General features: G+C 45.1%; 1 protein-coding gene across 11 annotated transcripts in view; it reads right to left on the reverse strand.

The window, feature by feature from the left end:
- SGCG (sarcoglycan gamma) overlaps positions 1 to 25,089 on the reverse strand; it is a 149,734-nt gene that overhangs the window by 109,112 nt on the left and 15,533 nt on the right. For 6 of the 11 annotated variants that reach the window (XM_045017543.1, XM_045017481.1, XM_045017536.1 and 3 more), the window contains exon 2: positions 909 to 978. The exons of 1 other annotated variant lie outside the window; for it this stretch is intronic. In XM_045017543.1, the coding sequence (XP_044873478.1) occupies positions 909 to 978 (70 nt within the window). Of the gene's footprint in view, positions 1 to 908; positions 979 to 12,808; positions 12,900 to 24,859; positions 24,963 to 25,089 lie in introns of those variants that run through there. 4 more of the 11 variants (XM_045017495.1, XM_045017513.1, XM_045017504.1 and 1 more) reach the window with 4 other exon arrangements.

A 25,089-nucleotide genomic window follows, 5' to 3' on the forward strand; every position in this document is an offset into this window, starting at 1 on the left:
CCAATGGTCAGAACTGGAGTCAGAGTCCAAATGCCAGAGCTGAGGGTCAAGACACAGTCAGAATGAGGAACCAGGGCAGAGGTGCAATACTGTAGTCAGAGTCTGAATGCCACATCAAGGGTCGAGAGAGTCAGAGGGAGGAATCAGAGTCAGAACTGGAGTTAGAGACGCAGGAGCAGGGCTGGTTCATAGGCAGAAATGAGGCTGGGATAGGATTGGAACAAGAATAGGTGCAGGGCAGGGTCTAGTCTGGAGCAGGGCTGAAGCAAGGCAGGAGCTTGGAGTGAGGCAAACACAGGGAAGCCGAGAATCTAAGGAGATGTGCATTTGAGCAGCCAGCAACATACTGCTGCTACTAGGCTTAAGAATTAGCCCTCTAGATTTCTCAGCCAATCAGGCATGGTGGTCTGTCACACAGCCTAGTGTTCTTGGTAGGTAGTCAGGAGACTAAGCAGGCACACCTACAGGGCCTTATTCCTGACAACAATTTTCTGCAAAATAGATCAAGCCTTTTGGGATTCTTGTCCTTAGGGGTACTCTGACTCAACTTAGATTTTTCTTGTACTGCTAACATGACTAAAGATCTTGGGGTTAGGGTAAATACAGAAGTACTGAATCCCCATTGGAGGGACCCAGTACTGCTTTCCTACCTGTTTTGCAGTGGGTGTTATTGGGGCCAGCATCTGTGCAATCCAGACCAGTAAGGGGTTGTATCACAATCTGCCCTGTAACCATGGGTGCTGTAAATGTTTTGCTGCTGTGGCTCACAGCCCAGACACCAACAGTCAACAGACAAGCATGCAGTCCCTTGAGTGTCTTTGTGCTTTGCACATGCAGTTCAGCACTCTTATCCCAGCTGCCTGCCTACAATTCCAAAAGCCCCACTCTAGCTTCGAGCACCCAATTACCTTATGTAGGGCCCAATCCTCTCCTCCAAATTTCTCCCAAATTGTCTGCCCGGCAGCGTCCAGGCCTCTCCTAGTACACATAGAGAAGTTATTAAGTTTGCAGATCCCTTTAAAGAAATAGTACATCTGCAGCTTACTACTTTACTGGAGTTAAACACTCTTTTAATCAAAGCACTGATCTGGTTTATAGTGAAAAGTAAAACACATTTATTAAACAATATTAATAGGTTAAGTGATACCAAGTAGAAGGAATAAACATTAGAAAGGATTACAAACAAAAAAGGGTATTCTCAGACTAAAACTTAATTTCAGCCAGTTACAATCTTTGCCTAAGCAGGTTTCTCACCTAAAATCAATTTCCAGAGACTTCAACCCTCTTGGTTGAAGAACCCATCTTTCTACAATTTATGTAGTACCTCAAGTGATGAATAAATTAGGAGTTCTCTGCCCCTCCCTTTATAGTCCAGTAAACCTTTGAAAACCCTCTTTCTCAAAAGTCATTGACACTGATTCAATAGGCAGGCAGGCTTCTTGGCAGTGCTGTCTCCATCACCTAGCAAGACTGTTAAGAGGTCATCTTTCCCCACTTGCTTTCATGATGGCTTTGTTTACCTTGCATGTAAATATGCCTTTGTTACCTTTGTATGAGGACCAAGCTGGTCAGACAAGCAAATACATAGTCCTTTGTGATCTGGACAAGCTAACTCCCCAACTATCTTGTGAGCTTTGATAATTTTGTTTACCGCATATGTAAATTGCAATCTCATTGCCACTGCTTAACCCTGCTTCATTTGTACTGAAGACTTGGGCAGACTTGTTCTCTACTTCGTTCAAATACAGACTTTAAAACATAATATCAAAGAATGTAGATAACTCAAGATATAATATTAATACACACATTCCACAGTTATATTAATCACTAGTGTGTCATTAGTTTTCCAATGATATATTGCATAACACCTTTTAGATACAGATCATATGACACCAATGAGTACACTGGTCAAGCCATCTGAAACTCACTACTAGATACCAGGGAGCCCTTTGGCCTTGAGATGCTCTTAGGGTCACAGTGTTATTGTGGCCGGCATCTGTGACAAGGACTTAGACAGTTCAAGAAGTCCCTCATTTATGGGAAGGGTGATGCTGCCTGGAACAGAAGCTGGCAAGGTGTCAAACACTTTGGAGCTCCTAGAATGACTTAATCATTTGGTACTATTACTGGTTCCAAAGATACTACTTCATCAGGTGAGGAACATGAGAGGTCCTCTGGTGATGATACAAGGCAATGTTGTGGCTCTACCTTTGGTTTTTCCTGGTACTCTGGTGTAGGTCGTCTGTCCAAAAACACAGATGGGGAGAATTACCTCTTTTTATTTCATGAGTGCAGTGGACACTGGTGTCTTGATTCATGAAACGGTGGACCCCAGTATCCCAATAGAGCCAGGGTGTTACACCATAGGAATACGTCTAACTTGTTTAGTACTGGCCAGTCCAGTGCTGTTCTCGATGAGACAATAGATACTGAGTCCTTTAGGGAAAGCTGATAGAGTCTTTCCATGGTGCTGTTGACTGACCTCAAAAGAGAGGGCTCTTTGCTCTAAGGTGGGAAGAAGTGAGGAGAAATAGACCTCTTCTAGGAGTACTGCTGAAGTATATGGTGCTCTTGGTACAGCGGTCTATACCAGTGCTCTTTTAGCACTGAAGATGGTCCTAGTCCTGGTTCATTCAGGGTTGCATCCTCTGCTGCAGGCACTGAAGGCTAGCCAATTATTACCCTCATTTTGTTTTTGTGCACTTGATTTTTCCTTCCTAAATGTAGTACTTTGCACTTGTCTTTACTGAATTTCATCTTGTGGATTTCCAACCAATTCATCAAGGTTCTTTTGAATTCTAATCCTGTCCTCCAAAGTGTTTGCAACCCCTCTCATCTTGGTGTCATTCAGAAATTTTATAAACACACTTTCCACTCCATTATCCAAGTCATTTATTAAAATATTGAATAGTACTAGACCCAGGACAAACTCCTGTGAAACCGCACTAGATACATGCTCCCTGTTTGACAGTGAACCACTGATCATTACTCTTTAATAATATTATAGAATGAGTCAAAATATTTTGACTATATCATGTCATAAATTGTCATGTCATTATGAAATGATGTAATACTTGAAACATTTCAACTTTGATATTCTAAACCATAATTTCTGAAATATTTCAAATATTACATATTTTAATTACATATTATTTTGCATTATTTTATATATTTTTATATTATTTAATTTTTATATTTTTAGACTGTATACATTGGTAATTGATTTTGAAATTGGTATTTTAATTGGTGTTATTCTAATTTATAATTGTTTTTGTAATAGGTAGTTTCCAATTGTAATTTGGTATAATATAAAAATAAAAAAATATAAAACAAAAATATTAAAACATTAAAATGATAATTAAAAATACCAAACCTAAACAGGCAGCTTTCCTGCTTGCCAGACCGGCAGCCTTGGGGCTGAGGACTCAGGCAGTTGGCTGGGCCAGACGAACAACTTGGGAAGATATCTGTTCACCATTACAGTTAATTGCAACTGAAGAAAATGGACACCCTGCTGATGGGCAAAAACTGGCTATGCAAGCTTAAATTGGACTGGTGTGTGGTACACCACATACCATATGGGGAGTGGGAGAGCTGAAATTAAAACAAAAAGCTCTATTTACTATAGACATGGATTTGGTAAAAAGAATAACACCAAGGCTGGTTGTTTCCAATAAGGCCATTATGAAATTCCTGAAGACTAGGCCTGCGCCATACATTAGAATAATAGAATCACAGAATCATAGAATATCAGGGTTGGAAGGGACCTCAGGAGGTCATCTAGTCCAACCCCCTGCTCAAAGCAGGACCAATCCCCAACTAAATCATCCCAGCCAGGGCTTTGTCAAGCCAGACCTTAAAAACCTCTAAGGAAGGAGATTCCACCACCTCTCTAGGTAACCCATTCCAGTGCTTCACCACCCTCCTAGTGAAAAAGTTTTTCCTAATATCCAACCTAAACCTCTCCCACTGCAACTTGAGACCATTACTCCTTGTTCTGTCATCTGGTACTACTGAGAACAGTCTAGATCCATCCTCTTTGGAATCCCCTTTCAGGTAGTTGAAAGCTGCTATCAAATCCCCCCTCATTCTTCTCTTCTGCAGACTAAACAATCCCACTTCCCTCAGCCTCTCCTCGTAAGTTATGTGCTCCAGGCCCCTAATCATTTTTGTTGCCCTCCGCTGGATTCTTTCCAATTTTTCCACATCTTTCTTGTAGTATGGGGCACAAAACTGGACACAGTACTCCAGATGAGGCCTCACCAATGTTGAATAGAGGGGAATGATCACGTCTCTTGATCTGCTGGCAATGCCCCTACTTATACAGCCTAAAATGCCGTTAGCCTTCTTGGCAACAAGGGCACACTGTCGACTCATATCCACTTATCCACTCCAACCCCTAGGTCCTTTTCTGCAGAACTGCTGCCTATCCATTTGGTCCCTAGTCTGTAGCAGTGCATGGGACTCTGCACTTGTCCTTGTTGAACCTCATGAGATTTCTTTTGGCACAATCCTCTAATTAGTCTAGGTCCTTCTGTATGCTATCCCTACCCTCCAGTGTATCTACCACTCCTCCCAGTTTAGTGTCACCTGCAAACTTGCTGAGGGTGCAGTCCACGCCATCCTCCAGATCATTAATGAAGATATTGAACAAAACCGGCCCCAGGACCGACCCTTGGGGCACTCCGCTTGATAACAGCTGCCAACAGCTGGCATGCCATTCTGCAACAGCCTGTGGAAAAGCATCTGGATGAACTACAAAAGCAGGGCACAATTTTACCTTTGGAGTTCTAGGACTGGGCTGCATCAACTGTATGTATCCCAAAGGGCAATGGCAGCATAAGAATTTACGGGGACTATAAAGTCATAAACTCCTAGTTGGAAGTGGACCAATATTCAATTCCTAAAATATAAGATTTATTTGCAAAACTGGAAGAGGGACTGAAGTTTATGAAACAAGACTTGTCCCAAGCCTACCAGCATATGGTATTGCAGTCAGGTTCAAAACAATTGCTGACAGTGAATGGATATAATGGGCTATTTAGGTATGAAAGATTACTTTACTGGGAAACCAGTGCACCTGCTGTGTTTAAAAAATGGTAGATCAGTCAGTTTTACTTACTATAAGTTCAGTCATAGAAATTAGAGATGTTAAAGAATTATCATCTCTCTAATATTTGCAGGGTATGTCACTGCCAGATTTCTTACAATAAATTACCTAATTTTTTTGCTGTGGTAAATATATATTTCTAAATATATAACCTAAATTTTCCTTTTCTTTCCATTATTCTTAGTTATTCCCTCCTTGTACAATGTTAAATTATAATATATTTGTATCGTGACTCTTCTTAGCCATAACTAATAGAACAATTACTACAACAGTAACGGTTGTTCTTTGAGATGCTCTTGTCAGTGTGGATTCCACTGTAGGTGCTAATGCACCTTATGAATGCAAGATCAGATTCTTTTGCATAGCTGTGCCTGTTGGGTCTGTGCATGCATCTTATGTCTCCTCGTTCTTACATGTAAGGGCACAAAGGGCAAAGCGGCCACAACCCTACCTCATTTCCCTCACAATTGGAAACACATGTTAGCTGAGGATTCTAAAAGCAGGGATGGAGGGCAAGCTGCAGCAGGATCCACATGCATAACATCTTGAAGAACCACAGTTACTTTAGGGTAATTAACCATTCTTTCCTCTTTGAGTATGTGTTAGAGTGTAGGTAACTGTAAGCAGTACCCCTTCTGGATGATAAGATGAGAAGTATCAGCTGTATTAGCTGAACAGAGATTGTAGTACTGCTCTCTCAAACTTGGCATCTGCCCTGGCAGCTAAGTTCAACGAATAATGTTTGACAAAAGTCAGTGGGTTATTCCACATCACCTTGTGTGTCTCAGAAATTGGCAAGTTCCAGAATCTGGGAGAAGATGTTGCTTGAGCTCTGGTGGAATGAGCATTGATGTTTGGAACTTTACTTGAGATGTACTGTGTTACCCATTTGGAAATCCACTATGATAGCCTGGCCTTAGAAGACAGTCTGAATAGCTTGGTCCTGTCAGTGTTGTAAACTAGCATAGTGGAAATGTCCAGTGTATGTATCTTCTGTCATAAATTAGCCTGGACCTTTGGGAAGATGACAGGGAAATTGATTGATTAAGACAGAATTTCTAAGACTACCCTGGGGATGAATTTGAAGTGAGGTGTCTGCACCATCATGTTGTGTTTATGAAATGGCATGTAGGGAGGGCCAGCCATGAGTGCTTCATGCTCAGCCTCTCTCTCCTGGCTGAACTGAAAGCAACTAGGAAAATGATCTTCAGAATGAGATGATGTAAGGAACATTCTGAAAGGGGCTCAAAGGGAGGCTCCATTAGTCTCTACAGCACAATGTTGAGGTCCCTGGCAAGAGTAGGTTCTCTCACCAGTGGCTGAGTGTATAACAAATCCTTGAGGAACTTAAATACCACTGGATGGGAGAATCATAGAATATCAGGGTTAGAAGGGACCTCAGTAGATCATCTTGTCTAGCCCCCATGCAGATTTTTGCCCCAGATCCCTAAATGGCTCCCTCAAGGATTGAACTCACAACCCTGGGTTTAGTAGATTAATGCTCAAACCACTAAGCTATCCCTTCCCCCCAAGGCTAGATAGGCAGATGGCACACCAAAATCAATGCAAGGTGAACCTTAATTTAGCTGAACAAAAGGCTGGAATGTTTCAGATGCAGCAAGTAGTTAAGGAGCTATGGTACTGAATCCTGCATCGGGTCCAGGTCATATTCAACTGCCCATATCAAGAACCTTTTCCATTTTAACAAATAAGCCTTTCTGTATCAGGCTCTGCTGGACTTATAGAGCAATATCTGTCTGTGGTACTTAACCAACCAGCATTGAGGCTGTTAGATGTAGGGACTTTGGGTCTGGCATACCTAACTGTGGTGTTATGAAATCAGGTCTGGGCAGTTTGGGAGTTGAACCATGACTAGGCATTTTGTGAAGATTCTCAGTGCTGTGTAAAATCCAAATAGCAGCATTTTGTACTGGTAGTGATTTAGTCTTACTATGAATCTCAGGTCCTTTCTGTGAGCTGAGTGGATGATTGCATAGAAGTATGTGTCTTGCAAGCTGAGAACCACGAACAAGTTTTGAACCTGCTGAGGTGGAATGATGGAGGCAAGCATTTCCATCCTGAATCTGAGGTGGCATATGTATTTGTTCAGTTTCCTCTGGTCCAGGATAGAGTGAACACCCACTTTTCTTCTCTGGGATAAGGAAATTTAGGGAGTAGAAGTCTCTTCCCTGGAACCTCCTCAATGGCTTGCAAATGAAGCAATGAAATCACTTCTTTTTGTAATAGGCTTTTATGAGAAAGTTCACTGATTTATATATATATACACACACACACACACACACACACACACTTTTTTAATATCCAAATTGAAGAAGAAAAAATGGAAGGATGAAGGCTATATTTCTTCACTAATTTAGTGGTAAAGAACAAGTTTGAAGCTCTATGAAGTAAAGACATGGACACTTGCTGGGTTCCATCTTCTGGAGTAAGAAGGAACTAAGGGAGTGTCGTGGCCAGTCTGTCTTTTATGCCTGTTCCATGGAAGCACGAGGTGGCACTGGGTGCATGTGTGGCCCAAAAGGACACTGATATTCAAAAAAATCTGATCTTACACATAATAAGGCACATGGGCACCTGCAGTGGCATCCATATTGGTACATACTTGAAGAACAAGGATATACTATCATACTTACCTCTTAATTTTTCCTCATAAATAAATCCTTCTAACCCTGGATAATTTTGTTGCTCTTTTAGTATTACCCTCCATTTTTTAAATGTATGTGATATTGAGGTGGCCAAAACATAGGGTATGGCTACACTTGAGAGTTGCAGCACTGGTGGAGGCTTTCCAGCGCAGCAATTAGTAACTGTCCACACCTGCAGAGCACATCCAGCGCTGCAACTCCCTGGCTGCAGCGCTGTCTGTACACCTGGGTCTGCTTGGGGTATAACGATTGCAGCGCTGGTATTAGGAGATATCCCAGAATGCTTTTAACTAAATTACTCTCTTTGTTTTGTTATGCTGCCTCTCTTTGTTTTGTTGTGAACTCCGGGCTCCGGGAGCTGCTTATCTAAAAAACAAACACAGCTCCTGTTTGCTGTGATCAATCTGTAACTGACTGTGAACAATCAAATGAGATAACCCACTACCTTGCTGTGAATGAGGCAGGCAGGGGGATGAGTGTTTGCTTGAGGATAGAAACAGCAGGGACAGGGGAGAGAAAGGGAGTCCATTGGAGCAGCTTCTTATCTGGTCTGCAGGCTGTTTGCAGTTAAGAGTAAGGGGTCGGGAAAATTTTCTGATTTTGCAAGGCAGGGAGCTGATACACAGTGTCGGCTCCAAAAATCCACTCTCTCTCCCCCGGTCCCTGTCACACTCCACCCCACTCCCCTCTTTTGAAAAGCATGTTGCTGCCACTTGAACGCTGGGATAGCTGCCCATAATGCATCACTCCCAACAGCGCTGCAAATGCTGCAAATGCGGCCACACTGCAGCGCTGGTAGCTGTGAGTGTGGCCACACACCAGCGCTTTCCCTACACAGCTGTACGACCAGCGCTGTAACTCCCAGCGCTGCAACTCTCAAGTGTAGCCATACCCTAAGTGTAGAATATTCTAGATTCATTCTCATAGAAACTTATAAGGTAAGTCTACACTGAATCTGGGAGAGAGTCTCCCAGTCCAGATCCACAGACTTGCATTAGCAGGGCTTTTACTAGTACTTGACAGCCTTAGCTCCAGCCTTAGCCACAACATCAAAGAAATGTCTACACAGCCATTTTCAGTACACTAGCACAAGCTCAGCTAACACAAGTCTGTGGGCTTGGGCTGGGAGGCTCACTCCCAGATGCAGTGTACACAAACCCTAAGAAGTGCTTATCACCTCCCTATTGTGCAACATGATGCCTCTGTGCATACAGCTAAATGTTACATTGGTTTTTCTTTCTCCCATCCCAGACTACAAGCTCAGATCAAATCTGCTCTCCTTTATGACTTTTGTATCTTTTGATATTAGTACATTCTATGTGTTACTTTCCCATTAGTGATGTGTTTTAGATACCTTCCTCCACTTGTATTGTTTCCATTTTTCCTTGCTTAATGCCATTTTAATTTCTGCCCACATTTCTAACCTTTGTAGGCCCATTTCTATTATTTCTCTGTAATCACTGATATTCACAACACCTTCCATCACTGAAATTCACAGATAACCTGTAGTTTACCTTCACTTCCAGTTCATTAATGAAAATGTTAAATAAGAATGACTAATTCCTGCAGTATCCAAATATAAATGTCCTCTCAGCTGGATTGCATTTAATTAGTACTCTTTGTTTGAGTTTTCTGTCATTTTTCACTCCACAGTGCTCAGATCCAAGCCAATCTGAATTACATTTTGTAATAGTTAACCAAATAGGCTATTGTATCGTACACGTCAACAATCCTACTGTAATGACTGCACAGATATGAAAGGCAGGAAATACAATATTGATTCTAATAATTATTGAAGTGGACAAGCATTCTGCTAGAGCAATCAGCACATATTCAACTAAACACAAATAATATATTTTTAAAAAATTATGGACTAGATTGAACAACCTACAGTCCCATGGGCAAGCACTTTAGCAGGAATACATGTGTAAGTGCTTGATCAGATGAGTTACACTTGTATAATCTTGATCTAAATAAATCAAACATTTAAGTAATTTTCTTTCTGATGCGCTATTAATACATGGAAGCCACAAATTTTGTTGTTATTAAATATTATTTATGTTTCCCCAATATATTCTTTACTTCGGATATAATCAACAATCCAAACAAGAAGAAAACTAGTAAGGAAAACAAAAGGACGAAGAAATCCTTTTTTGCCCAATGACGGAAATGTAAATGCGGACCCCTAATATACTGTCAGAAGTAGTATAATATATTTTGTACATATTATAGGTAGCACAGGTAGTAAAGCTTGTAGTTAAGGTTGCTTGACATGTCTCAAGATCCTGTTTTCAGTTGTTCATAACTTTGTCAAACTGTAACCATTTGGGCTGAAATTTTCCATGCCAAGTTTCTGCCTCATACTGACTTGTCTTGGAAAGTTTCAGCAAAAAATGTTTGAGCCATTTTTAAGAATGAAGATAAGGAAAAAAATTGTTTTACCCATGCTAAATTAGCTATAAGAATATTTTTAAGATGCTCTAATGCCTCCATGTTCTGGAGCAGAGACTTGAAATTTGGCAGTTGCTGCTTTGCCAGGGATGTGCCTTTTGCTGTTCCTATTTAAAACTGTCTAACTATCACCAATTCACGAGCCTTTGAAAAAGTCTCAGTCTACAAATGCTCAATAGAGATTTGTCAGAGTTTTGCTGCTAAATTGTCCAAAGATTTCATCTGCACTAAGCATGATTCAGCCCCTAACAGCTTCTACATACTGACCAAACTACATGTGTGCCATCCCTACAATGACTGAACATACTCCCATCTGGTGATGTAGAGGGCTGAGCAAGATTTTCCATGCAATCGATGCTCTGTACTGATCAGTGCTGGACACCAGAAGTGAGAGCAGGGAGACTGTCTCTCCTGTGCTCTCAGTGATCCCCTGCTGGTGCCCAAGCAGCCACAAGGAGGAGGAAACAGCCTGACTTAAAACACAGAAGAATGAGAAATGGGAGATGGGATGTGGATGTTGGGTTATAACTGTCAGAGGTCAGGGAGAAGCAAACGGGGAGGGGAAAGCAGTGGTTGACAGGAGGCACTGGTGGGGACAGCAGAGTATTTTGAGAAATAAACTGCAAAATATAATCTACTTTCCCCCATCCAACTTTCTTCTGTGAAATATTACTCATATTTATTTGCAGAATTACTGAATTCTTTGCAAAAGAGATTTTTAAGGGTTTGAAGAAGTCAACAGTGGCCACAATCATATATTTGTTACAAATCTACTTGTCTTTTAACACATTTATTAAAATGGCACTCACTAATACCAGATCTAAGTAATTACAGAATTTGGAGCAGTGGTCTCCAACCTTTTTAAACACAAGATCACTTTTTGAATTTAAGTGCAACCCAGGATCTACCTGAAAGAAAATGTAGAAATAACAGTAATCACACAAACCCAAATACCCTTGCCCTGCCCCCTGCTCTGCCCCTTCCCCAAGGCTATGCCCCGGCTCCGCCCCTTCTCTGAGGCCCCACCCCACTCACTCCATCCCCCCTCCCTTCGTCACTTGTTCTCCCTCATCCTCACTCACTTTCACCAGGCTGGGACAGGGGTTGGGGTGTGGGAGGGGATGTGGGATCTGGGATGGGGCCAAGGGGTTGGGAGTGTGGGAGAGGTTCCAGGGTGAACCTAGGGTAGGGGGTTAGGATGCAGGATGGAGTACAGGCTGGGGCAGGAGGTTGGGACGCAGGAGGGGGTGCAGGGGGTGCAGTGCAGGAGGGGGCTCAGGGCTGGGACCAGGGTTGGGGTGCAGAGTGCAGGCTCTGAGAGGGAGTTTGGGTGCAGGGGGGCTCAGGGCTGGGGTAGTGGGTTGGGGTGCAAGAGGGGGTTCAGGGCTGGGGCAGGGGTTGGAGTGCAGGAGGGGGGTGAGGTGCAGGCTCCAGCTGAGTGCCGCTTACCTCAGGTGGCAGTGCAGCGGGGCTAAAGCAGGCTCCCAGCTTGCCCTGGCCCTGTGCTGCTCCCAGAAGTGGCTGGCATGTTCAGCAGTGGCTCCTGGTGGGGGATGGGCAGGTGGCTCCGCACGCTGCCCCCGTCCACAGAAACCACCCCCGCAGCTCCCATTGGCCACAGTTCCCTGTTCCCAGCCAATAGGAGCGGTGGGAGTGGTGCCGAGGGTGAGAGCAGCGTGCTGAGACCCTTTGCCCCTTCCTCCCCCCAGGAGCCGCTGCCAGACATGCAGGACACTTCTGGGAGTGGCACGGAGCCAGGGCAGGCAGGAAGCCTGCCTTAGCCCTGCTGCACCACTGGACTGTTAGCGACCTATCTCCCAGTTTGGCTGCAGGAGGGTTGGCAACTGTACTCTGTGACCGAGATTGACTGTCAGAGGTTCCACAATTGACCAACTGATCGCGATCTACCGATTGGTGACCACTGATTTAGAGCCTTTTACTTCTAATGTAGGTCACTGGTTGCTATTTAACTCAAGATGGCTGTGGTGGTGGTGTCCAAGAACTATCCCTGATTTCTCCCTCATGTGATCAGAAGTTGTTCATGGCAGCTCCTTCTGACTCCCTCCCTTTGATCCCCACACCCTATGTAGTAGGGAGAGAGAGAGAGGGAACAATGGGAGTAAAGACCCCATTCTGGATTGGATTAAGCCTTGGGTCTGTGCTAGATGTACAAAGAATGAATTCACTCTATATACTAAAGGCTCTCTCACAGCTGAGATTACATTATATAAACTCAAAAAGTGTTACAAAATTATCTTCTTTAGTATTACATAAACAAAAGCATATACAATGCAATACACTACTGAATTTAACTATTTCCACAAACAATCCTATTGTAGTCTATAAATTTAAATGTTTCAATATTTTTATAATTATGTATTAAAAATCAACACTTTAACTTTGGCTCCTAAAGTAAACACATAGAAACATGATCTTAAATTAGGACAGCAACAGCTGAGAATGTCATACAAATAGATGGAAGATAATCTGAACAGATCCAAAAACTGTCAGTACAAAAAACTCTCTCTTTTTATTACAATACCTATATCAAAACAAATCAAAAGCACTTTTCATAACTTACCTTAGAGATCTGAAACAACACAGACAGCTGAATTAACTATAATCAGTCTCCTCCCAAGATGCAACATGTAACTTTTCTACCACTTTCAGATCTGGAGTGGAAGATATTTTAGGCCTGGATAAATATCACTGAAAGAAAATTCGTTCCCATGTTTGGCTATGTCTTACATTCCATCTCCTTTCACTGGCAACACAGACACAGCTAATTTTAATCTGTGACATAGACATGACAGTTAAAATTGTTTAGGCACTTACTCCAACACACTGCACTAACTGTTCCAGCATAAAAAATTTCTGATGTACAATAAAAGGGCCCAACCCTAATAGGTCCAGGGCACCAAAAATTCCCAGTTACTCAGCACCTTGCAAGATTAAAATCAGAGGATTACTAAAATCTTTAGCTTCCTATAACATCCATTGCTAATTTAAAGAAAATATATATTCAGACTGCATACATAATTTCCAATGGAAATCTAATAATCTATTCAGTAAAATCTTTATTAATGTTAACAATTTCCTAATTATAATACATCTTTTATAAATATTAGTAATTAATATAATTAAAACAGCACAACAGTGGCTAAGTTTTCTTACCACTTACATATGAAATATGAAAATGTATACCACAATCTTTGTTTAAAACAAGGTAAGGGATGCAGGTGCAAGCCTTAAAACTACATGTTTAGTGATGAAGTTATGCTAACATTATGTTACACTCGTAAGTGTAATTTTATATTAAAGTTTTAAATGTAAAATCTAGAATTCTGGCTTTGCATTGCTTATATTAGCCTGATTATGCAAATACTAACCCTCAAACTCTGTTTTTATTCATGATACTTTGGATAAAATCAGTGTTGGTAGCTGTTTACATTTTAAAATACATTAAGATATATATCTGAAAGATTTGTAGAAGATTAAAAGCTATGTAAACATTTGTTATGTGAAGCACTGTAATCATTATCCATATGTTTTATATGCTTGCACCATTTTATTTCTCATAGTACTATGTATTTCCTTATTTTAAACTATGCATTCACATTGTAGCCTGCTTTAAAAATTGAAGGTCTTATCAGACATCCAAAAGCTTCAGATAATAAATTTAGGACTGACACAGTCCCAGTTAATGACAGAGTTATGAAATACTCAGTTCCTTTTATGAATTCTCTGACCATTAATCCTTCATCAACTTCCGTTTGGAATACACAACACCAGAGTTCATTTACACACAGAAACTAAATCATGAATGTATGACAAATACTGCAAAATATATTTTTCAAAATCTAAGATTTCTAAATAAAATATTGTAGGGGCAAGGTTGCGGAAGATTGGCAAGGAGCTCAGTCCGGACCGAGTATGTGATTGAATGTGGGTGGAAGATGCAGGCCATTCAGTGAACTTTGCCTGATACACCTTGCTATCAGGTTTAGTACAGTTCAGCATATTTTTGTCTGTAAATACGTTAGTTTAGATAATATGTACAATTTATGAATGTAACGAATGCAGCCAGCTCAGGGTACGTCTACACTACGGGATTATTCCGAACTTACATAAACCGGTTTAGTAAAACAGATTGTATAAAATCGAGTGCACACAGCCACACTAAGCACATTAAATCGGTGGTGTGCGTCCACGGTCCGAGGCTAGCGTCGATTTCTGGAGCGTTGCACTGTGGGTAGCTATTCCGTAGCTATCCTGTAGTTCCCGCAGTCTCCCCCGCCCCTTGGAATTCTGGGTTGAGATCCCAGTGCCTGATGGGGCAAAAATCATTGTCGCGGGTGGTTCTGGGTAAATGTCGTCAGTCATTTCTTCCTCCGGGGAAGCAACGGCAGACAATCATTTCGCGCCCTTTTTCCCTGGATTGCCCTGGCAGATGCCATAGCATGGCAACCATGGAGCCTGTTTTGCCTCTTGTCACTGTCACCGTATGTGTACTAGATGCCGCTGACAGAGGCGATTCAGCAGCGCTACACAGCAGCATTCATTTGCTTTTGCATGATAGCAGAGATGGTTATCAGCCGTTCTGTACCATCTACCATGCCATTGTAAATTGGCAATGAGATGACGGTTACCAGTCCTTTTGTGCTGCACCATCTGCTGCTGTCATAGGTGCCCCTGGCTGAGATCGGCCGGGGGCGCAAAAGACAAAAATGGGAATGACTCCCCGAGTCAGTCCCTCCTTTATGGTATCTAAAAATAGAATCAGTCCTGCCTAGAATATGGGGCAAGTGTACTAGAGAACCAGTGTATCAGAGAACCAGAGAGCACAGCCGCTCTGTGTCAGACCCCGCAGAAATTATGAGCTGTATGCCATTCACAGGGGGTGCCCCTGCAACAACCCCGCCTGTTGATTCCCTCCTCCCCCAGCCTTCCTGGCCTACCATTGCAGTGTCCCCCATTTGTGTGATGAAGTAATAAAGAATCCAGGAATAAGAAACAGTGACTTGTTACTGAGACAAAATGAGGGGAAGGCAGCCTCCAGCTGCTATGATAGTCCAGACAGGACATTAAGCAGTGTGGGGGAGAGGAGCCCAGCATCCCACTGCTATGATAGTCCAGGCAGAACAGAATCTTTTCTTTACACATGAAGGGCGGGGGCTGATGGAGCTCAGCCCCCTGTTGCTATGATGTAGATGGTTACCAGCCGTTCTGTACCATCTACTGGGAATGTTCAGGATTTTTTTACCCAGGTGCCCCCGGCCGACCTCACCGGAGGCCAGCCAGGAGCACTCACGGGCTGATGATGAGGACGGATAGCAGTCTGTAGCGGGGTGGACCCCGCTCCAGCCCGGAGGGGTTTAAAAAGTGGCCTGGCAGGGCTTGAGAAGACAGCCTTTAGCCTGGGCTGATTGGGGAAGTGGCTGCAGGTGAGGCCACACCCCAAACTGAGCCACAGGCCTTATAAAAAGGCCAGGGAAGCCAGGAGCCAGACAGTCTCTCTCTGGCTATAGAGAGAGATGGGCCTGGCTGCTTAGGGCTTGAGACTAGATACCTGAGTGCAGCAGGGCTGGGGAAGGCTGAGGAGCCGGGGAGCTCCAGCCTAGAAAGCCCCAGGCTGCGGCCTAGCAGTGGGCCAAAGGTACTGGGGGTTGCAGAGGGCAACCTAGGGGTAGGCCAAGGCAGCAGGTCCAAACCCAACTTTGCCTGTGATGAGTAGGCTGATACTGCAGTCTGTCCCAGAGTGTGGGGCTAGACAATGACTGATAGTAGCCACATACTGAGGCAAGGTGGGGCTAGAGGGTAGGAGTTCCCCAAGGAGGGGAGACCCAGAGAGACAGGGGTTACTGCTAGGGGGCAGCACCCCATGTAAGAGAGCACCGGGTCCAGGGAGGGACACGGGGGGCCTGAAGACAGGTGGATCACCAGCCTGCAGAGGGCGCTCCAGTGCTGCAGAGAGCTAATTCCCCAGAGCAACCAGCAGGAGGCGCCGCGGGGGTGAGTCTGACCCTGTTACACAGTCCTACTGCACTGCACCATCTGCCACAAGGCTGATGATGACAATGGATATCAGACATATTGTACCATCAGCCACCAAGGAGGGGGGGCGAGGATGCTGCAGTTGACTGCTGCAGCATCGCGTCTATCAGCAGCATTCAGTAAACATAGGGTGACATTTAAAAGAGTCAAGAGAGGATTTTTTTCCCTTTTACTTCTGGGGGTGGGTGAGGGGGGTAAATTGACGAGCTATGCCCTGAACCACCGCGGACAATGTGTTTGACACTACAGGCATTGGGAGCTCAGCCAAGAATGCAAATGCTTTTCGGAGACTGCAGGAACTGTGGGATAGCTTGAGTCCTCAATCCCCCCTCCCTCCCTCCATAAGCGTCCATTTGATTCTTTGGCTTTCCGTTACGTTTGTCACGCAGCAGTGTGCTGAGTCCCTGCTGTGGCCTCTGTCTGGAGATTTTTTAAAAATGCTTTGGAATTTCGTCTTCTGTAACGGAGCTCTGATAGAACAGATTTGCCTGCCCATACAGCGATCACATCCGTACGGTCCATGCTGGAGCTCTTTTTGGATTTTGATTTCGGACTGCATCGCCACCCGTGGTGATCGGAGCTCCATGCTGGGCAAACAGGAAATGATATTCAAAAGTTCGCGGGGCTTTTCCTGTCTACCTGGCCACTGCATCCAAGTTCAGATTGCTGTCCAGAGCTGTTAGTGGTGCACTGTGGGATACCACCCGGAGGCCAATACCATTGATTTGCGGCCACACTAACCCTAATCCGATATGGTAATGCCGATATTAGTGCTACTCCTCTCGTTAGGGAGGAGTACAGAAACCGGTTTAAAAAGCCCTTTATATCGATATAAAGGGCCTCTTAGTGTGGACGGGTGTGGTGTTAAATCGGTTTAACGCTCCTAAAACCGGTTTAAACGCGTAGTGTAGACCAGGCCTCAGTAAAGCCTTGCTTATTATTCTCGGGCTGAGTGTCATTCTTTCACCGGTATCTCGGCCCCCCTTGTGGGCACAATTGGCGTCACAAACAGGATACCGGTGGAAGGATGCTTCTTTGGGGAAGGAAGGATAAGGGGGAGGGAGAGAGCCGCATCCCCGAGTGGCTCGCCACGGGACGGTTGTCAACAGTGGCTTGCAAGCTGGCGGGGTTGGTTGCACCCGCCGCATGGCCGGAGCTTGAGAAGGAGCCGGGGGTCACCCCAGTTAGGCTGGAGGAACTGATATCCAAGCTGGATAAAGCAGGACCCGCAGAGCATAAAGCAGCGGGAAACTTGGGATGGGTTTTCCTGACCACGCTCCACGCGGCGGACAAGGTGCTGCTGGTTCAGCGCCAGAGGATAGGACGGTTAGAGGCTGATCTGCAGCAAGCGAATGAGGCCCGTTCACTGACCCAGGAAGTTATTACTGGCACAGCCAAACGGTCCGAGCGCTTAGAGCACCGATGCGCGGTCATGATGGCTTGCATTGCGAACCACTGGCGACTGAAGGGAGGGCGGCAGGATGTGCGTCCCCTTGCCGTACGCGCGCTGGTACGCAAAACTTATTGGGACCCAAAGACTTGGGATGGGGACATTTGGGAGACAAATGAGGATGAGTCCCCCGGGGAGGGGGATGGCAGGAAGATGGGGCTTTACCTGCAGCTGCGACCCGTTGTCAAGGTGCGATATGAAGGAGCACACAGGGAAGGCCTTGACAACATGGTGGGGAGGGAGTCCATCTGGGAATTTAAGTCCTCTGAGATACATGACTTCGTGCAGCGTTTCAAGCAGCGTCCCAAAGAATCATTGCTGGCTTGCCTGCTGCGGCTGTGGGATGAGGGGGCGGATGCGATTACCTTTACTTCCGCGGAGTTAGGCAGAATGGCCTCGCTGACCAGGGACCCCCTCCTCTGTAGGAATCTTAAGGCAGGGGCCGCTGCGGAGACGAACTTTCCGTTTTCCTCCCTTATGTCATGGTTAACCATGGCTATCAAAACGATCTGGAGTTCGCTCGCAAACATGGATGATGAGTTAGAGCAGTGGACTTCTATCCCAGAGGGGGTTAGCCAGCTCCAACAATTGGGAATGCTCACCGGCATATTTGCCGAGGACTTTGAAGGGCCTGATGCTGTGGAGCTGACTCACACCATCTGTACCCGGCTTCTGCGGAATGCCCCCTCACACCTGAAGGCAATGATCCTCCTGATGGTTTGGGGGGGCCATAGGGATGGTGGGAGATGCGGCGCAGCTCATGATGCAATTAACAGAAATTGATGGTATGATGAAAACCACCAAGCCATGGCAGGTGAATGTGAAGCAAAAGGAGAGGGTTAGCTGCAATACTATGTTCAAAGACTTGCTGAAGGCGAGGGTCCCCTTAGAAGAAGTAGATGGGAAAACCAGTGCTCAGCTGTTAAGATGCTGGTTACAGCTCAAGCAGGAACAGCGTACCAAGGAAAAAGGGGGAGGCCCGAGTAAAGAGGGCCCCCAAAACAAGGCGGCTGCCCCCCCTCAGAGACCCCAGCCGTCTGCCCCACCAGAAGCTACCCGCCCAATATTGACGGGGTGGTGGGTCCCCCTCACCCCCCATCTTGGAGGTAAGACGGTTTGTAGTGGGGGACCACCGTCCTTATGTTCCAGTAGACATCTACTGGCCTAGCCGGGGGGCAACAACAAGTGATGGTCCTTGTGGACACCGGAGCAGAGGTGACTATACTGCATGGCACCCCACCCCGTCGAGGCCAGTCGGTATTGGAGAGTGGCCTCAGAGGGGCGGATGTTCGGGCCACGCCAATGCAGTTAAGGCTGGCCATCGGGAAAGCCCCCCCCCATGCAAGTCACCATCTTAATCGCCCCCATTCACGAATACATATTGGGCATAGACCTCCTCCGAGGGCAGACCATAGACACTCAGTGGGGACCCTTTTCCTTTGGGCACCTGCTGAATGTCCGAGCGGCTGTAACCATGCTGCATGGGCATCCGTGGTGGGACCCCGTAGTGCTTCCAACCCCTACCATGGTAGTCAATTCCAAACAGTATCGGATACCTGGTGGGCACGAGGAAATAACCGCCACTGTTAAGGGATTGCTCCAGGAGGACATCATTCGCCCTGCCATGAGCATGTTCAACAGCCCCATTTGGCCAGTCCGCAAAAAGGACGGAACCTGGTGCATGACGGTTGACTACCGCAATCTGAACAGGGTAACCCCAACCCTAACAGCAACGGTTCCCGACGTGGTCTCCATCATGGAGCGTCTTGCGACATGAGTGGGGCAGTGGCATGTGGTGGTAGACTTGGCAAATGCCTTCTTTCCCATCACAATTGCCCCGCATCCAGGGGGACATGCAAACCTATCCCGCAACAAAAGTGCAGCTGGAAATAGGAGGCCATGCTGAGATGTACCAGCTCACCTTAGCAGCCACTCTGGCCTACCCAGTGATACTGGGATAGGATTGGAGATGGTTTGAGGAGCTCCCACAGCAGTGGGGAAAAGGCCCCTTGATTAAGACCAGCTCAGACCCCAAAATGAGGGGGATTATGGGCTAGGATAAGGTGGAAGAATACCAACTCGACAGCATGCTAGCTCAGAGATGCCCAAAGAACTAAGCGTCGGTTGACTAATAGAAAATGAGGACTTCATACGGGAATATTGAGAGGACCAGATTCTGAGCCAGGCCTGGGAGCAAGTTAGCATCCCCAACAGGAGGGCAAAGTCCAATGGTCAAAGCAGTGGCCCCCTTCAAGCTCTGGAATGAGTGGCTCTACTAGGTGACAAGAGATCTCCCCAGCCCTGAGAGATATGGCAACAGCTACTGGTGCACAGAAAGTTCCACCATAGGCTTCTCTACCTGGCCCACTTGGTGCCATGTGCAGAGCACTTGGGGAGGGAAAAGATGTTGGAGAGTGTGGCCCTTAGGTTCTTCTGGACAGGGATCCACAAAGAGGTCTGCGATTTCTGTGCCTCATGCCCCAAATGCTAACTGGCAAGATCCAAAGGTATGCCAAAAGCCCTCCTGATTCCGTTCCCAGTGGTGGGCATACCCTTCGAACAAGCAGGGATGGATCTAGTGGGTCCCCTTGAAAAGAACATGTCAGGATACCATCACACATTAGTGATAGTCAATTATGCCATGCACTGCAAATGCTCCACCATAACAAATGGACTCATGAAGGTCTTCACAAGGGTCAGAAGACCAAAAGAAAATATTGACAGACCAGGGGTCCAACTTCTCATCTAAACTAATGCAGTAGCTGTACAAATCACTAAACATTCAGACCCTCAAGATCTCCATCTACCATCCACAGACAGATGGGCTGGTGGAGTGATTCAACGGGATTCTGAAGACCATGTTGAGAAAGTTTGTTGATTCAGACCCCCAGCACTGGGACCAACTACTATCATCATTACTGTTTTCCATAGAGGAGGTCCCCTAAGCCTCCACCAGGTTGTCTCCCTTTGAGCTTCTTTATGGGAGACAGCACAGGGGGATTTTTGACCTCCTCTGGGAAGCCTGGGAAGAACAAGAGTCCTGGGCTCAGTGTCGTACGTGCTTCAACTGCGAGAGAGACTGAAAACGCTAAGGGGCTTCACCAAGAAAAACCTTTTGAAAACCCAGCAAACACAGAAACGCACCTACAACTAGGGAGCCCAATTGCAAACTTCTGAGCCAGGTGATAGGATGCTGTTGCTACTCCTGACCTCCAAGTCTAAACTACTGGCCCAGTGGCAGGGCCCATTCAAAGTGATGAGGAAGGTTGGTCCAGTTGACTATGAGATTCAACAGCCTGGGAGGAAGAAGGAAATGCAGATTTATGATGTCAACATTGAGCCTTCCAGGCCTTCAGAAGGACTTATGATAGTCCAGTACCCCCTAGAACCTTGGCCACAGGCTCTCATCACTAGGTGGTACAGCCTGGCAACCAACCTCCTGAAAGGGGCTAAGCAGGGTTTTCCCTTCAATTACAGCTCCAGACTATGGGCAGGAATGGGGCTGGGCAACACAAATGGAAGCAGGCAGACTGTATCTCTATGCTCTCAGCGATTCTCGCTCCCTCCCCCCCCCCCCCCGGGGCCCAGGCAATGTGGAGGAGGCAGCTGCCTGATTCAAATGCAGTAAATCTGCAAATTAGCCTGGGGGTGGGGGTAAAGATTGAGGGTGGGGTGAGGGGAGAGGAATGGGAAACTGGAATTGAGAACTGGGGTGGGGTTGAGATTGGAATTGAAGGGATAGAGAGACTGGGATTAAGAGCTGGAGCAGGGGGACAGGAGGCTAGGAGCCAGGAAGTGGGGGGAAGACTAAGATTGGATGAGGACCTAGGGAGAGAGTGGAACTGGTTGGGCAGGGAAATTGAACTTAGAACCAGTGGGATAGGGAAAAGAAGATGTGGGGGGAGAAGACAGATCTGATGAGGAGTCAGGGTGTGGGGAACATCTGGGACTGGCTGGACAAAGAGACTGGGACAAGAAGCTAGATAAGGCAGGGACAACAACCCTGGAATTGGACAAGGAACACAGGGAGGGAGACTGCGGATGGGAACCAGTGGCAATGGAGAACATAGGCTGAGGCAGACAGACAAAGTGAATGAAGAGCTAGGAGGGAGGGAAACTGGGAATGAAGAGCTAGGAGGCTTGGCAAGTAGATTGCAACTGGTAGGAGAAGCCTGAGAAGTGGACATAGGGACTGGGTAAGTAATGAGAATGGGACTTGTATGAGAAGCCAAGGGTGGAAGAGAGATAGGACAGGAACAGGGAAAGGTTGGAGATGATGGGGCAAAAGGGGTCACCTTTGGAGAGAACAGGTAGAAGAGTTTGTGCTTGCTAGAACACAGTCCCCTCCAGATCCTGGAATGGAACCTAAGTTTCATGTGTCATCATTCCTCTGCCATCAGCAAATATCTGTGAAATCACTGGTAAAATATCCCATCCTCCTCTAGGACTAGTCCACGTAGAGGGTGACAAACTGCTACTGTTATCAGTTAATCCCTTAGCTCAAATGGTAGAAGTCTGTACAGTGAATCTAAGGATTCTAACCCTGATGATAATCCATGTGGATGTCATTTGATGCCACATGTTGGAATTTCTATTTTCTGACTTCTTTTTTTTAAAAAACTGAGAAAATTATATTAAAATGTATTAAAATAATGTTACTAAGGTTGCAAAGTCAAGCACTTATGTGTTAGGAAATGCCAAAATTAAGACTGCCTGTGCTATATTCTAGATTTTTAAAAGAAAAAGATATGGTACATTAAACATTATTTTCATGCTCCTTTCTAAAAGTTTTGTTTAGAAAATCTTCTGTAAACAATTCTTGGTTTTAGCAGATGACACCAGATTCTCGTCTGCAAAAGACCTACTTCATATTTAATACAACATAAGTGTGTCTTTCACATTTTGTTCTTCATTATTATTTTTCGTCCTTCGTGCCTAATCCTGGTCCCATGTAAATCAATAATAAAAGTCCCACCAAGAAAGGCAGCAAGATCTGGCCCTTTTAGATACATCTGATTTTTTAAAGTTTATTCTTTAGAAATATAGATGTGTGCTTTAGCCAATAAAAAGGATGATTTGCATGTTCAATAACCCCGTACAGATTTACTTTAAATTGATGCATATTAGTATAATATTGACAAACCAAATTTTTGTTTAATGTTAATTAATGGTGCTCAGATCAATAAACTAAACCATAAAAAATTTGGAAATACAAAGTTAAGGATTAAAAATAATTAACAAGTCAAAAAGTCTAGATAATACTTAGTCATACCATGAGTGCCGGGGACTGGACTAGGTAACCTCTCGAGGTCCCTTTCAGTCCTATGATTCTATGAATTCAAGCACTGTCAAGTTAGGAAATGCCAGAACGAACATTATTCATGCAACCTTATTTTGTCCCCCTTGTGAGTATGCATTACGATACAGTCTAAGTAAATTATCCCATATTTTCCCCACAAGACCCATGCGTCATTCAGTGCACAGGATGATCTGCTCTGGGAATGAATTAAAGTTGTGTAGTGAAAGAGTCTGTTGTGTGTAGGACCCCCTGCCTCATTTGTTGCAGAAATTGGAAAGACTGCAGTGAATGAAGCAGTGCATTTCAGGAAAAGAAAGGATGGTCTTGTGGTTAGTTGCCCTGGAGACTTTGATTCTATCCCTTCCTCTGCCACCAAGTTTCCATGTAATGCTGGGCAAGTCTCTTACACCAGACTTTTCACAAGTACTATGTATGCATGTAATTCAAGGCTGCATCATAATGCCAAATAAAGGTTGCATGGGCAACATGCATTCTGGCATTTCTGAACTTGAGAATGCTTGACTTTGCAACCTTTTAATCCTTTTTAATTCTTAACTTTGTACATCCTAATTTTGTATGGCTTAGTTTCTTGATGAACACAAAGTTAACTAATATTAAATAAAGCTTTGTTTGTGAATTTCCTTCATTTTAATACAAAAAATCATTTATATGTTATTTAAATAACTAAGCACTTGCCACATTTGCTGTTTTCTATACATATTTTATAGATGTTATTTTTGTGAAGCTCCATATTTCATTTCTCATTGCCATGTTGCACAACATACGTAAAAGTAATTAATTTACACTTTATTCTAACAAAGCATTTTAGTCTTCTTAAAGACTTTTTTTTTAAACTATGTACAGAAAACAGAGTAGGGACTATTATCTATAGTTCTCCACTTTTTAAGAAAGGTACATATTCAGAAAACCATAGCCCCCGAATTGTAAGAAGCATATACATGAAAAGGAACTGTAATTTTGTATCTTACTTTCATGTAACCTGTAGCAGGGTGGTTACCCCACTTCTACCCTGACGGGCTTAAAACAGCCCTGGGGGAAGGTTGTGGCTGGGAGCTGCTAAGCTGGGCTGATTGGGAAGTGGCTGCAGCTGGGCCACGCCCCAGTCAGGCCACAGTTGGCCTGTATCAAGAGGCTGGGAGCCAAGAGCTCAACAGTCTCCCTCTGCCTGTAGAGGGAAAAGGGCCTGGCTGCAGGGAGCTGGAGACAAAGTACCTGAGTGGAGCAGGGCTGGGGAAAGGCTGAGGAGCTGGGGAGCTCCAGCCTGGAAAGCCCCAGGCTGCAGCCTAGCATTGGGCTAAAAGGTACTGGGGGTTGCAGAGGGCAGGGGTAGGCCAAGGCAGCAGGTCCAAACCCAACCTTGCCAGTGATGAGTAGGCTGATACTGCAGTCTGCCCCAGGGTGCGGGGGCTAGACAATGACTGGCAGTAGCCTGATACTGAGGCAAGGTGGGACTAGTGGGTGGGGGTTTGCCAGGGAGGGGAGACCCTAAGACTGAGGGAATTACTGCTAGGGAGCAGCACCCCAGGTTCAAGGGCACTGGGTCTGGGAGGGTCACAGGGGCCAAAGGACAGGTGGGTCACCAGCCTGCAGAGGGCGCTCCGAAGCTGGAACGAGCTAATGCCCTGAGGATGACCAGCAGGAGGCGTCGCAGGGGCAAGTCCGCACATCTACATAACCCTTTTTGAGGAAAGTAACACACAATTGCAGCTTAAAAAGAAACAGTGTAATTTACCATCATATAAACCCAAAGGAGCATAGCAGGAGCTTATCAAAATATAGTATGCTTTCATTACACTTCTTCATCTTACCCTTCTCTGTAATAATGTTATGGTAGTCTGAGGTAAATTAGTTATCAAAGATAGCCACTGCTATGACAACTAGCTCAATACTGACTCTTCCCAAATATGTAAATGACCAAGCAGGAGGGAATGATAATTGGTTGATTATCTCTGATGTCACAATGCTACAGCTTGGGCTGCATCAGTTTGGCAACAAATTTTCATGATGCAGGGCAACATAAGGCTTTTCAGGGGCTCTG

Source organism: Mauremys mutica, chromosome 1 (assembly GCF_020497125.1).
Source record: "Mauremys mutica isolate MM-2020 ecotype Southern chromosome 1, ASM2049712v1, whole genome shotgun sequence".
In the NCBI taxonomy this organism is placed as follows: domain Eukaryota; kingdom Metazoa; phylum Chordata; order Testudines; family Geoemydidae; genus Mauremys; species Mauremys mutica.